This window comes from Ascaphus truei, chromosome 10, assembly GCF_040206685.1.
Source record: "Ascaphus truei isolate aAscTru1 chromosome 10, aAscTru1.hap1, whole genome shotgun sequence".
NCBI lineage: Eukaryota > Metazoa > Chordata > Amphibia > Anura > Ascaphidae > Ascaphus > Ascaphus truei.
The window spans coordinates 49,240,913-49,255,225 of NC_134492.1; the positions used below are offsets into that span (position 1 = coordinate 49,240,913).

General features: G+C 43.7%; 1 protein-coding gene across 1 annotated transcript in view; it reads right to left on the reverse strand.

Moving 5' to 3' along the window:
• HMCN1 (hemicentin 1) overlaps nt 1–14,313 on the reverse strand; it is a 302,818-nt gene that overhangs the window by 20,359 nt on the left and 268,146 nt on the right. The window contains exons 92-96 of the mRNA XM_075616900.1: nt 12,657–12,827; nt 11,036–11,206; nt 5,127–5,276; nt 3,284–3,421; nt 842–963 (exon numbers count right to left, since the gene is read on the reverse strand). Coding sequence (XP_075473015.1) covers nt 842–963; nt 3,284–3,421; nt 5,127–5,276; nt 11,036–11,206; nt 12,657–12,827 — 752 coding nt within the window. The remainder of the gene's footprint in view (nt 1–841; nt 964–3,283; nt 3,422–5,126; nt 5,277–11,035; nt 11,207–12,656; nt 12,828–14,313) is intronic.

A 14,313-nucleotide genomic window follows, 5' to 3' on the forward strand; every position in this document is an offset into this window, starting at 1 on the left:
TGGGACCCGGTGCCAGGTAATTTCCGTTCTGCTCTGCTCACTCGGTGCTCCTCTTGGAAAATGGCAGGAGCAGAGCAGCAGAAGACTTACCTGCAGCCGGTGGCGGAGGGTTAGGAGAACCACTGCGACATTCTGGTGGCGGTGGGAGCAGCAGAAGACATCCTTCAGGCGGTGGCAGCAGTGGACGTCATTCTTCAGCCGGTGGGAGCAGTGGAGGACATCTTTCACAGCTGGTGCTGGTGGGATCAGAGGAACATATGACCGGAGCAGGAGCGTTACTATTGGACGGCTGGGGAGGAACTGCACCGGAAGTCGGAAGTCGTGCTTCTCCCCAGCTGTCTAATAGTAGCGCTCCTGCTCCAGTCACATGTTCCTCTGCTCCTATCAGCACCGGCTGTGAAAGATGTAAGGATGTCTTCTGCTCCTCCCACCGGCTGAAGAATGACGTCCTCTGCTGCCAGGTAAGTCAAAACTACACAGTTACCCAGCCGGGTCATTTTTTACCCCGCGTACCCGGAACTGGATATCCGGTCATTTTTGGGACCCGGTACAACACTAGAAATAACACAAAAAAGCTGCAAATGTTGCGACTGCATTTCGGATGGTTTCTCAAACTTCTACTACCTATATTTCGGCACAATCAAACCCCAAATCCGAGTGAAATAAATATCCAAACATTTTTCATTTTTAATATAGACCTAAAGCCTCAGGTATTTTGCCCACCTACTGTTTCTAGATACTTGTATCATTACAGTGACTGATATTAATAATACATCAAGACCAAAGGATTACCATATTAATACCACCTTAATACATGCAAGAACATTCTCATTCATGTTACCTTTAAATTGACATCAGCAGAAGACTGGAGTTGCAAAATATATCCCTTAACTACAGTATCCAGCAGAAGTGCTCCGTCTGAATCAGTACCACGCGCAGTGTGTGTGATCCACAAAATCTCTCCTGTAAAAGGACGGTGCTGTCGTTTCATTGCTTGTTATATTCCAGATGATTAATAAAAACACTTTGTTCATGGAGGAACCTGAATCGCATTAGACTCCGATGTACGGTAGCATCCTTGACCAATGCTAGCTTAAAGAAGCAATCCAAGCTGGAGATTTTTTTTTGCAAATTTCTATTTTTTGATAGGTATGAGGCAGGCGGTCTCAGGAGCTGACCCCCATTAATTTCAGCTCCAGGGGCCCCTACTTCCGGAGATACTGATCTCTGAAGTAGGTGCCGGTAGCTGCTTTGGCTCAGCAAGCAGGGATTTAAAGTTCCCGAGCCACAAGGGCCAATAGGAAGCCACACCGATGACGTCACGGCTTCCTATTGGCCTGCAGGGCCCGAGATCTTTAAATAGCAGACATAGTGTGAACCCTGGAAGCCGAAGAGAGCTGTTACCGGCACCTAATTCAGTGGTCAGTATGTCTTGAAGCAGGGGGTCTCCGGAGCTGAACCCTGGTCATTTCAGTTTTTAATTTCAATTCTATATTTAAAAAAAAAAAGTAAAAATTGTGCAGGCTTGGATTGTCACTTTAAACAGGTACCTTTTATCCAACTGCACCTCATGCAAATGAGATGGTCATTTCTTTAGGGCAAGTCTTCATTGTGCTTTTACTATTCTTTAAAAAGGTTTCATGTAATTAAACCATTAATTATAATGAGAAGCAAGGAGCTCACTGGGAGCCTGGCCTTGACCACATTTTGGGTCTATACATCAAGCCAATTTTGGAGCAAAACCAAAGCATTTTGCTCCAATTTTGCGTTGCCTGCCCCAGCTTGCACCTTGGGGAGAGTCAGTAGGAGGAGTTGGGGGGAGTTACATGGTGCACAGATTATAATGAGATGTATCACATTCTGCGTCCCTCCCCCTGCTTGCACCTCGGGGAGAGTCAGTAGGAGGAGTTGGGGGGTGGAGGGGAGTTACATGGGGCACAGATTATAATGAGGTGTATCACATTCTGCGTCTCTGCCCCAGCTTGCACCTTGGGGAGAGTCAGTAGGAGGAGTTGGGGGGTGGAGGGGAGTTACATGGGGCACAGATTATAATGAGGTGTATCACATTCTGCGTCTCTGCCCCAGCTTGCACCTTGGGGAGAGTCAGTAGGAGGAGTTGGGGGGTGGGGGGGAGTTACATGGGGCACAGATTATAATGAGGTGCACCACATTCTGCGTCTCTCTCCGCCACTGTTTCTTCATTTTATATTCTTCCGTGGCTTCCTTAACTTTGTGCAATCCGGTCGGGTTTTTCTTTCTTTACATTAATTGTTTGATTGCAGAATTTAATTAATTGCATTTTTGAGAGAGCAACTGAAGAGAACTTTGTCGGCAAAATCAGAAACGTCTTCATTTATTGGTGCATATTCCTCAAGGTGCCGTTTTAGTTCTGTGAGGATCCCGTACAGCAGGACTGGCCAACTGCAGTCCCCAAGGGGCCCCCAACAAGTCAGGTTTTCAGGATATCCCTGCTTCAGCACAGGTGGCTCAATCAGTGGTTTATTCAGAATGACTGAGCCACCGGTGCTGACATAGGCTCTTCCACTGAGCCACCTGTGCTGAAGCAGGGATATCCTTAACACCGAACCTGTTGGCCACTCCTGCAATACATCATGAAAAGTCATATTTTACGTATATTTGCATTTTACTCCGTTTCCCCAGAGATGTGACAGAAGTAGCAGGGTTTATTTATAACAAATCTAAGGTAGGGAAGCAAACGTTTGTTAAAAACTTTTTTTGGTGCAAAGGACAATAGCGGGGAATTTTCAAAAGCACAATATTGACATAATGTTGATAAATAAACCCTTCTATCCCCTTTCTCTGTTGGTATCTTTTTTGAGCAACTCAGACATAACAATACGAGTGATAATAATCCTGCTTCTCATAGTATTCTGTGAGCTACAGTATGGGATATGGGAACTCACAGGCACAAAGCCCTAAAACAATATCCTACGGAGCACGACACCCCTTGTTTGGGAAGGTTTTAGTTCCATTCAGATGGACGGGGTCTGATTATTCCCAAGCAAATGGAAAACTGCTTCAGATCCTATTGATTATGGACCAAAGAAATTAAAAAAAGCGTTTGGAAATCATCCGATTCCATGAACACATTTAACTAACTTGTAGGACCATTCTAAAAAAATCTTAATACATTTATCTAAAAAAAAACCCTCATTTTTGCACTACCATTATTTCTGAAATTAATCAGACTCGGTTAAGTAAAGGACAGTTTCACATGGGACCTCCATTAACTTGTTACTATACCTACTGTATTAATACAAACCTGTTGCAAATTCTACTTGGGATTCTCTTCGAAATATTCCGCCAGTGAGAGAAAATCCATTCATTGCTTCGCCTATTTCTTTTGCCGTTGTCCAGTAAATGGGATTCAAAATCGAGACGAGGTTCCTCATTGAAGGACCTGAAACATAAAGAAACATTTGATAGATCTATTTCACAGATAGAAGCAGCTTTTACCATATCAGACAGAAAGCGGTGAGATTTAGGAGTTCTGGACCCAAACGTTTCATTTTAATGGGAACGTTGCTATCAGTGAGACTCCTGTAAGGTTGCCAGGTGGCTTCTCCAAAAACACTGGACTCAATGGTGAAAGGTGCGTCAGGTCACTATGTCCAGGCAGGTAATACCGGACACATGCATGTCCAGTATTACAGTACCTCTCGTTTTTTACTGGACAGAGTTTCCAAATACAGGACAGTCCGGTTCAATACCGGACACCTGGCAACCCTAGGCTCCAGTGGAGGCAATAACACGCTGATGCTAAAAATGAGTGAAGCTGACATCAAATCAACGAGACTAATAGAAAATCATTCAGAGTCGACATATCCGCAATATAATACAGCACTGGTTTCCAACTCCATCCTCAAGAGCCCCCAACAGGTCAGGTTTTAAGGATATCCCTGCTTCAGTCAAATTGACAGATCCACTGATTCAGCCACCTGTGTCATGGTTTGAGGACTGGACTTGGGAACCACTGTAATACAGAAATGTATTGTTAAATATTTGAACATGATTCAACAAAATACATGCATACATGTTTCCGTGATCCATTTTACCCTGTACTATACAAGGCTTGTGTATGCAGTACGCACACATTAATGTCTCTCTCTCTCTCTCTCTCTCTACACACACACACACACACACACACACACACACACACACACACACACACACACACACACACACACACACACACACACACTGTATATATATATATATATACACACACACACACACACACACACACTCCTTGTATAATATAGGGTTCATAACATTTGACTTTACACTACAAAGTAAGCAAAAAATCCCAAACTGATGAGCCAGAAGAGGAATAACCACCTGAATGGGTCTGCTGGCTGTGTTTTGTCCTAAACTTTGGCAATGCACACTAATTAGGGCAGCAGAATTAAGCTCTGGATACATTTCATTTTAGCAAAAATCCCCCATAATCCTTTTCCCCCCCCCACAGAATTGGGAACAGGAGGACTCGAGCTGAACCATTCTGTCTTTAGCTCCCGAGACCTCCCTCCCCAGGGTCCTGCAAAATTGACCAATCAAAATGGCTACCGCATCAACCTCACTCTCGTGGGCCAATAGGATGTCTTTAGCTTCAGAGACCTCCCTCCCCAGGGTCCTGCAATATTCACCAATCAAAATCGCCACATCATCAACCTCACGCTTGTGGGCCAATAGGATGCTAAATTGTCATTGTGGGATGACATTTTGGCTTTATATTGGACAGGCCTGGTGGCCATGTTGGAATTTCCATGAAGATCACAGTCAAAAAAAAGATAAATAGCTCAGGAACTGGGGAGTTTCCGAAGCTTAAAATGGTGCGATTTGACCCTTGATGACTCCCTGGTTCCTATCCTGTAAAAAAAAAAAATCTCAATATGGGAAATATGGGGATTGCAAAAAACTAAACAAAGAAAAAAACTTGAAGTATAACTGGACGGACCTCAGATAGTCCTGAAAAACCAAGACCTATTATACCACAGTCCTGTAATTTTACACGTTTATCAGACATTAAGTGTACGTAATTAAACATAAGGTCCTACACTACAGATTTTATTCGGTGTATTTTGTATTTTTGTATTTGTACCTACCCAGACTTTTAGGAATGTTGGTAAATTTTGCTTGAATTATTCTATTATCTGAATCAGGGGCATCAGTAATTGTACCATTTAGGAGAGCAATTCCAAACTGAAGATCATTAATGTTTCCAAACAAATTTCCTTTAACACGCTGAGGTCCTCCTGTTACCAAAAGAAATGTAGTTGGTTACGGTAAAGTCTTCCGGCACTATGGTGATAGATCATACACACACACATCACCCAAATCCATGGTTCGAAGAAGACACAGCACATTGCACATACATATAATTGTTATATATACATACACTGACAGACATCACATACAGCTCAATCCTGTTATAGCGTGATCCGCTACAATGCAAATCCACTTATAACGTGGTCTGAGCGTGGCTCCCGAGATTTGAAAACCTCCATTTTGCCACGTGAGGACTTAACAGCATCTAGAGCTCTCTCCTCACTTCATAGGGCTGTGTCCACGTGCTCTCCTCTCTGCAGCTGTCAGCTGCGCGACGTCACATGACACAACACACTTTTTTTTAAACATTCAATTCAATGCTTTATTGCTAACAGACACATACACCTACCCCATGTGGGAATTGAACATTAATACATTTTATAAAATACACATGAAGGGATCGAACTCAGGACCTTCCATATACTGGTACCAATGCTTTACCTCTACATCACAGGCTTGGTGTGACATGACAGAATTGAGCTACAGCATATGAAAGATCCTGGGTATGATATGGTATAATTTTTACATTATAAAAAATGAAAATAATAATTTATAAATTATACCATATAATACAAATAAAATAATAATTTATAAAATATTATTATTATTTTTTTATAATTTATAAATTATACCATATCATACAGGAATCAAACCCAGGACCTTTCACATACTTGCTCAATTCTGTACCTCTACACCACTGGGACTGTGTGATGTCATAGACTTTAGAAACAAACTTGACAGTTACATAGTACAATGTGCACTGTGGTGTACTGCAGGGGTGAGCAAACTTTTTATGCCGAGCCCCCCTTTTCATCCATGAAATTTCTCGGGCCCCCCCTGCCTGATGTAATCAATCACATGAAAAAAAAAAAAAAAACCTTTATTAAACGGTATACAATGTAAATACAAATACAGCTCAGCCCCATTATAGCGCGGTCCTCGGGGGCCACCCGAACCGACCGCGCTATAACCGGGGTCGCGCTCATTATTTTTACAAAAAATGTCCGCCGTGCGCCCGACGCCTCACTTCTACCAGCACCGATTTCCCCCCCCACCCCCCCGAACTGCTCCCCCCCGCCAGCAGACCCGCACCCCAGCCCGGCACCGATCCCCCAAGTCAGCAGCCCCACACCGATCCCCCAGGCCCACACCAATCATCCCCCCCCCCCAGCCCCGATCCCCGCAGGCAACCCCATGATGTCCCAGCAGCTGACACCGGAGATAGGGGGGTAGGGGGATGCGAGTGTGCTGTGAGTGTGTGCTGTGTGCAGTGAGTGTGAAGTCGCTTCAGATTAAGATGCATGGGGCACTTTAACTAACGATTATGACGAGTTTATAAAGATTGTTGTTGAAGGCTCCAACCTCCACGCTTCTCACTCTGACTCCGCCCTCGCGATGACATCGTCAGGTTCCCGGGTGACTTGCACTGTCACGCGAGCTCCGTACGAGTCTTGTTTGCTTCTCAGAGCGCAAACATTTTTACATTGATGAAAGTGCATTCGTTTTTAGAAATAAAAAGCTGATCTACGCTATATTCCCTGCCATGTCTTCCAGAGAGGAGACCGGACCGACCGCAGAGGAGAGGGAGACCACCATTGTATGTCCCACCGGTTCCTATTAGAAGCTTCGATATGCTCCGTACTGGCACGCACTATGTTTAAAGAACACGGAATGTGAGAGCAATACTGTACTTACCATTGGCCACAGCGGGACAATTCCACAACGTGTTACTCTGTTTTATTCTTCTTTTTTATGTTCCAGTTTTTGTGTCCAGTTATTTTTTTTAATTTTAACTTTCTGTTTTGAAGCTCTGGTTGAGGACCTTCTGGCAGCATTATTAGGGACAGTATAGATAGTTCAGATGTATTCCCTGTTGCAATATTGTTCTTTATCTTATGAACAGCACTATTATACATTGCTCTATTGGTATTGTTAGTTTTTTTCTGCACTCTTCAAGCCCTATCTCCCCTCATTGAGTTAGTCCCCTTGTAATATACGGTGTGTCTGTTCTAACAGGTTCCTCCTCTATTGAGTATCAGCTTGTGATGGGACTTATTGTTTTTTAATCATTATTGTTTTTTTATTTTTCATTCATATGTTTTTATATATTATCTCAAATTGTTTATCAAGTTAGGGGCATGTATTATAATACATTGTTTATATTTTCTATATACTATTGGTTATTTGCGCTCTTTTTTTCTCTTGTTTCTATCTATCCTGTACACACACACACACACACACACACACACACACACACACACACACACACACACACACACACACACACACACACACACACACACACACACACACACACACACACACACACACACACACACACACACACGTTCCTCTCTGTGCATCTGTGCATGACTTCTTTCTCTCTCACTCTCTGCTCCTATTTGCCATAACTGAGACCTGGCTCACTCAGCATGACTCTGCTCTGGAAGCTGCCTCTCTTATGGTGGCCTTTCCTTCTCCCACACTCCGCGCCCTGATGGCAGCGGTGGAGGTGTGGGGCTCCTGCTCTCCTCTCTCTGCCGCTACCGAACCGTTCCTATTCCTCCCTCTCTTACTTTTCCCTCCTTTGAGGTTCACACAGTCCAGATCTTCTCTCCTCTCCCGGTCCATGTGGCGGTCATCTATCGCCCACCTTCCTCTACTCATCCCCCTTCTGCCTTTCTCTCTCACTTTGAATCCTGGCTCTCTTCCTTTCTCTCCTCAGACTCCCCTGTTCTTCTCCTTGGGGACTTCAACTGCCACATTGATGACCCCTCTCTCCCTTGGGCTTCCCGCTTTCTCTCTCTAACCTCTTCTTTTGGCCTTCAACAGTGGACTGAAGCCAGCACCCACAAGGATGGACACTACCTAGACCTGGTTTTCACTAAAAACTTCTCTCTTTCCGATTTCTCCATTTCCCCTTTTCCTCTCTCTGACCATCACCTCATCTCATTTTCTCTCTCTCGCTTCTCTCCATCTCGCCCTCATTTTTGCAGAAACCTGCGCTCTATTAACCTACCAGCTCTTGATTTCACTTTACGCTCCTCCCTCTCCTCTCTCAGTTCTGCTTCAGACCCTGACAACCTGGTCAGGAACTACAACTCTGCCTTATCTTCCTCTCTTGATCTTCATGCCCTGCTTTCTCTTTGCTGTCCTCGCCCTTCTAACCCCAGACCCTGGCTAAACACCCACACATGCATGCTGCGTTCCTCCACTCGTTCCTCTGAACGCCTCTGGAGGAAATCTCAGACGCTCGCAGACTTCATTCACTACAAATTTATGCTGTCCTGTTTCAACTCTGCCATCTCTCAGGCTAAACAAACCTACTTTTCATCACTAATCACCACACACAAGTCTAACCCACGCCGACTCTTTTCTGTCTTTGAATCTCTACTCGGACCACCCTCAGCTGCCTCCTCTTCTTCCTCCATCTCACCTTAGGACTTTGCTGACTTTTTTAAGGAAAAGGTGGTATCCATACGTCAGAACATCCTATCTGTTGCCTCCTCCCATCCCATACTGCTTCCCAACTCTCCTCCTGCCTTTCTTGACTCTTTTTCTGCTATCTCGGTGGAGGATGTGTCACTGCTGATCTCCTCTTCTCCCTCTAGCACTTGCCCTCTTGATCCCATTCCCTCCCATCTCCTAAAACCTCTTGCTCCTTCTATAATCCCTATGCTCACACAGATCTTTAACTCTTCCCTCTACTCTGGTACCTTTCCATCCTCCTTCAAGCATGCAACCGTTATACCATTACTCAAAAACAGCAAGCTTGACCCTACCTGTCCTAACTATCGACCTGTCTCCCTCCTGCCTTTTGCCTCCAAACTCCTTGAACGTCTTGTATTCTCTCGATTGCTACACTTTCTCAACACATATTCTCTTCTAGACCCTATACAATCTGGCTTCCGCACTGCTCACTCTACTGAAACAGCCCTCACTAAAATAACTGACGACCTCCATGCTGCCAAAAACAGAGGTCATTACACTCTGCTCATATTACTCGACCTCTCTGCAGCATTCGACACCGTGGACCACCCTCTTCTCCTTCACATTCTCCATACTCTTGGTATTCGGAATAAAGCTTTATCTTGTATCTCCTCTTACCTCTCCCATCGTACTTTCAGTGTCTCTTTTGCCAACACCTCCTCCTCCTCTATTGGTCTCTCTGTGGGGGTACCCCAGGGCTCTGTCCTGGGACCCCTTCTCTTTTCTCTTTACACACTCTCTCTAGGTGACCTAATCGCATCTTTTGGGTTTAAATATCACCTCCATGCTGACGACACACAAATTTACCATTCAACCCCTGACCTTACACCTGCTATACAGACCAAAGTTTCTGAATGCCTTTCTGGAATATCATCCTGGATGGCCATCCGCCGACTGAAACTTAACATGGCAAAAACAGAGCTCCTTATACTTCCTCCCAAACCTGGCCCTACTACCTCCTTCCACATTCCTGTTGGAAATACGATCATTCACTCAGTAGCCCAAGCACGCTGCCTAGGGGTTACACTCGACTCCTCTCTCACATTCTCCTCTCATATTCAAAACGTTTCTAAAACTTGTCGCTTTTTCCTCCGCAATATCACAAAGATACGCTCTTTCCTCTGTTACTCGACTGCTAAAACTCTGACTCACGCCCTCATTCTCTCACGTCTCGATTACTGCAACCTCCTGCTGTCCAACCTTCCTGCCTCCCACCTGTCTCCCCTACAATCTATCCTAAACGCTGCTGCCAGAATCACTCTACTCTTTCCTAAATCTGTCTCCGCATCTCCCCTCCTGAAATCCCTCTCCTGGCTTCCGATCAAATCCTGCATCTCACACTCAATTCTCCTCCTCACTTTTAAAGCTTTACATTCTTCTGCCCCTCCTTACATCTCAGCCCTAATTTCTCGCTATGCACCATCCCGACTCTTGCGTTCTTCTCACGGATGTCTTCTTTCTACCCCCTTTGTATCTAAAGCTCTCTCCCGCCTTAAACCTTTCTCACTTTCTGCCCCACACCTCTGGAATGCCCTTCCCCTCAATACTCGACTAGCACACTCTCTATCCACCTTTAAGACCCACCTTAAGACACATCTGCTTAAAGAAGCATATGAATAGCACTGGATAATCATGGACACATGATACATAAAGCTTGGCCCCCTGCAGACGCACTTACTAGAATTCCCTCCTACTGTCTCTGTACGTTCTCCCTACTTACCAATTAGATTGTAAGCTCCTCGGAGCAGGGACTCCTCTTCCTTAATGTTACTTTTATGTCTGAAGCACTTATTCCCATGATCTGTTATTTATATTATTTGTTATTTATATGATATGTATTACTACTGTGAAGCGCTATGTACATTTATGGCGCTATATAAATAAAGACATACAATACAATACACACACACACACACACACAAATTATGATTGGTCGGTGCTCCCAAAATACCAATGTGTTAACTAGGTGTGTCTGTAATAATAAGGGGTATATTATATAACTATGTAAATATAAATCAACAGTGCAAATCCAATATATGTTTAATTTTAACCCATGTGATTAAATAACATGTTTTAAAATATTAGTGTATAATCTAAGTGAAAAATGCATTTATAATTAATGCAATATGTTAAAAAAAAGAAAATAACAGGAGTATTAAAGTCCCTGCATGTGGTGGGACTGTAATTCTGGGCTTACCTGGACATGCTTTAACATTACATCTTAATAGCTGCGTTGAATCCCCTGGGCAGGGCCGCCCAGCGTAAGACTGAACAGGATGGCTGCACAGACGTGTGCGAATTTGCTCCCCTCCTCCACATGAAACAGAGCACATGCTCCAATCCTGCCAGGGCCCCCAATTTCCATCCACTGCAAGGAAACACCGCGTGAGACACGGAGGGTCTCTGTACAATTCACATACGGATAGAACGTTTCCATGACGGAACCAGAAATAGAACTTTATGCATCACACTGCTTTCTTTATATATCGTATGGGGAACACCTTCTTGGACCAAAGTGAACTAAGGACAGGGTCATCTTTAGGAAGGTGGAATGTACAGTAGATGATTGGTACATTCACAGTAATTAAAAAAAAGTTTTTTAAAGTTAAATGTTTAAATGCTTTGAAGTTTGTTTGTTTTCCCCCACAATCATTATTTAATACTTTCCCGATAAGACTGTTTGTAGATCTGAGAATTTACATGTAGTTTTACAAGGTAATGAAAACATTGTGAATTGACAAAGTAAAAAGTCCAACGTTAGGCAGAGATTAAACCGTACACCAATAAGTGTGTGATGACCATGAATTTCATAGGGATTGAAAGAAATTATAATCATTTGACAGATAACACAAATACGTACTGTAATAGCTTTGCTTAAAAATGATTGAGTTTCTACGAAATCCAATTATGTTAATAGGGTGTTAATTAGTCATTTTCCTGCTACGTGGGACTGACACTTTTAGGTGTAATTTAAAGGGACTGTATAAGCAGAGTGAGCTAATGGCAGGGATGTGTAAGGGGCGACATCTCAGTGATTAATGCTCTTTTAACCAAAATGTGTCAACTAAGTCTTTTTAACTCATTGTTTTACTTTTATAGCACCCTTATGCTGTACCTCATATAACACAGGCTCTGGCATGCCGGAGGCCCTATAGATGTAGCAGTTACCATACGTCATGGCAAAAATGCTGGTTTTCTAGGTGATATCTGGATAACCGCTCCAATGGAGCAGTCGGACGATCAAAAGAGAAGTGAAGCCCCCCCCACTTCTGTGTGCATCTTCTGGGGGTGGGGGCTGAGGGTGGGGGGCTGAGGGCGGGGGGCTGAGGGCAGTGGGGCTGGAGATGGGGGCTGAGGGCGGGGGAATGGGGGCTGAGGGTGGGCACTGGGGGTTGAGGGTGGAGGGTTGGGGTGGGGGCTGAGGGCGGGTAGGTCATGTGACTGAATGATGCAGCTGGACCTCTGGCAGCGAGAAGGTAAAGTAAGTTTGTAAATATGATGAGTTAAGATTTGGGAGGGGTTTCATTTCCTCTGGCGTTTCCCTCCTGGTTGATGTCACTGTGTTTAACAAAGTCAAAGCCCCCTTCCCCTGACCTTTGTTGGCTAAGGGTGAGGAATACATTTGATTGACACACTTCCCAATTTAGAGACCTCTAAAAAATGCAATTAGTAATTAATTCCTTAAAAAGCAAAATCAGCAAAATATTTGCTTTTAGTATGGTTAGATTTGTTTATGGAAGCCAATTAGCACTTTTGAAGATTCCCGTTCTAAGCGATAGGCTTGGTCTAAAAAAACGGCACGGGTAGAAGATACTCACCAGGACACATGTTAGTGCTACATCTTTGTAATTCTGTATCGGCGCCAGTACAGGCTCTTCCGCTATGGGAAGGGACAGGGTTATCACACGCTCGATATCTCCTCATCTGACCCCCATTGCATGTACGGCTGCACGTTCCCCAGGAACTCCATGAACCCCAGTCACCATGAACTGCAAAGCAAGAACTCTGAGAACCACTCACAACTCTCCGCTCAACATCCATTGTAACCCGATATCCCTCTCACATACACTGTACTGTATATAATACTCTCTGTCTCTGTATTTCTACCATACCCGATGATAGGACCCCGAGAGGTTCAAAAGCTTGTAACATATCAACTAAATGTTGGTCCAATAAAAGGTCTCATACCCCCTCCTCCCTCTCCCTCCTTTGTTATTTTACTACATGGTTGAGTTTTGGTAGTACATCGATTCCAGGGTAACATCTGTCCTTATATAAAGGCCACACATTATTCCAGCCAACAAGGTTCCCAGAAATTCTTATCAGATACATTTTCTTGGACCTGTGATTATCTCTCATGATCATTTTCTGCACAATGGCAGCTATGTAGTATGTTCTTACATAGTAAAATGAGTCCCTGTCTCGGAGACAACGATCTAACGTTGGGTGCTGAGGCAGCGGAAGACATAAGATACTTTCTGGTTCTGGAAGAAACTTGATGGGCCTTGAATGGGCCATAGGGTATTCCAGAAACAGGCGGTGTCCTCTGTCAGAAGAATGATTAGTAAATGTGGCCCAGTGAATCTTGCCCAAGGTCACAAGGAGAGCTGGCACAAGGACTTGGGTTCGCTCACCACATAGGTAGTGTTCTGACCTATGGCATAAACTTAAACAGCGTTGCATCTTAAATTAGAGGTGTGAACATTTTTCACCCTGGATGAAATTTGATGTTTCTCTTGAACTGTTTCAAAAGTTAGTAAGGAGTAAAAATCTCCACAGCCCGAAATCAGAAATATTTTGCAGAGAACTAACTCCCAAAACACAACATGTAACTCCGCACATCTACACAACATGTGGAGAAAAACCTGTGCCCACACAGGAGGTACAAGGGAAATAAGTCAATTTAAATATGCAAATATGTTCATATGAGAAGTGTTTGGGGAGGAATATGACAATATGTGTCTTTCTTGCTATAAAACCATTGTGTCACGTGGCTGGTGTAAGGGATTCATGCATCGCACCAATGGACATTGTTTGTTACAATGAGTTGCTTTGTAAATATGGAACCGTATCCATTTATAAGTCAACACAGATAGAGCCAAATTGGATATCTTTATAATCACACCACCCCACTACATGTTAATAATATATTCTTCGATATGTTTTACATAGTGAAATATTTTGCATTATAATCTTGCGCTGTTTACATTTCTTTCATTTACTTCCCAAACTAGTGACCCGTTACATTATGCCACTGACAATTACAAATGAATGATACTGCACTCCTATAATTATACCAGGCAGTGTCAGAGTTTCTGATGTTTTTAGTTGTGACAAACATCCCTTAAAAAGCAGGTTTGTACTGCGCAAGATATTGCTAATGTTACATGTAAGCTCTTCGGGGCAGGGATTTCCTTTCCTATTGTCTGATTTTGCTGCACTTATTGTATTATTATAATTCCCTGTACTGTATTT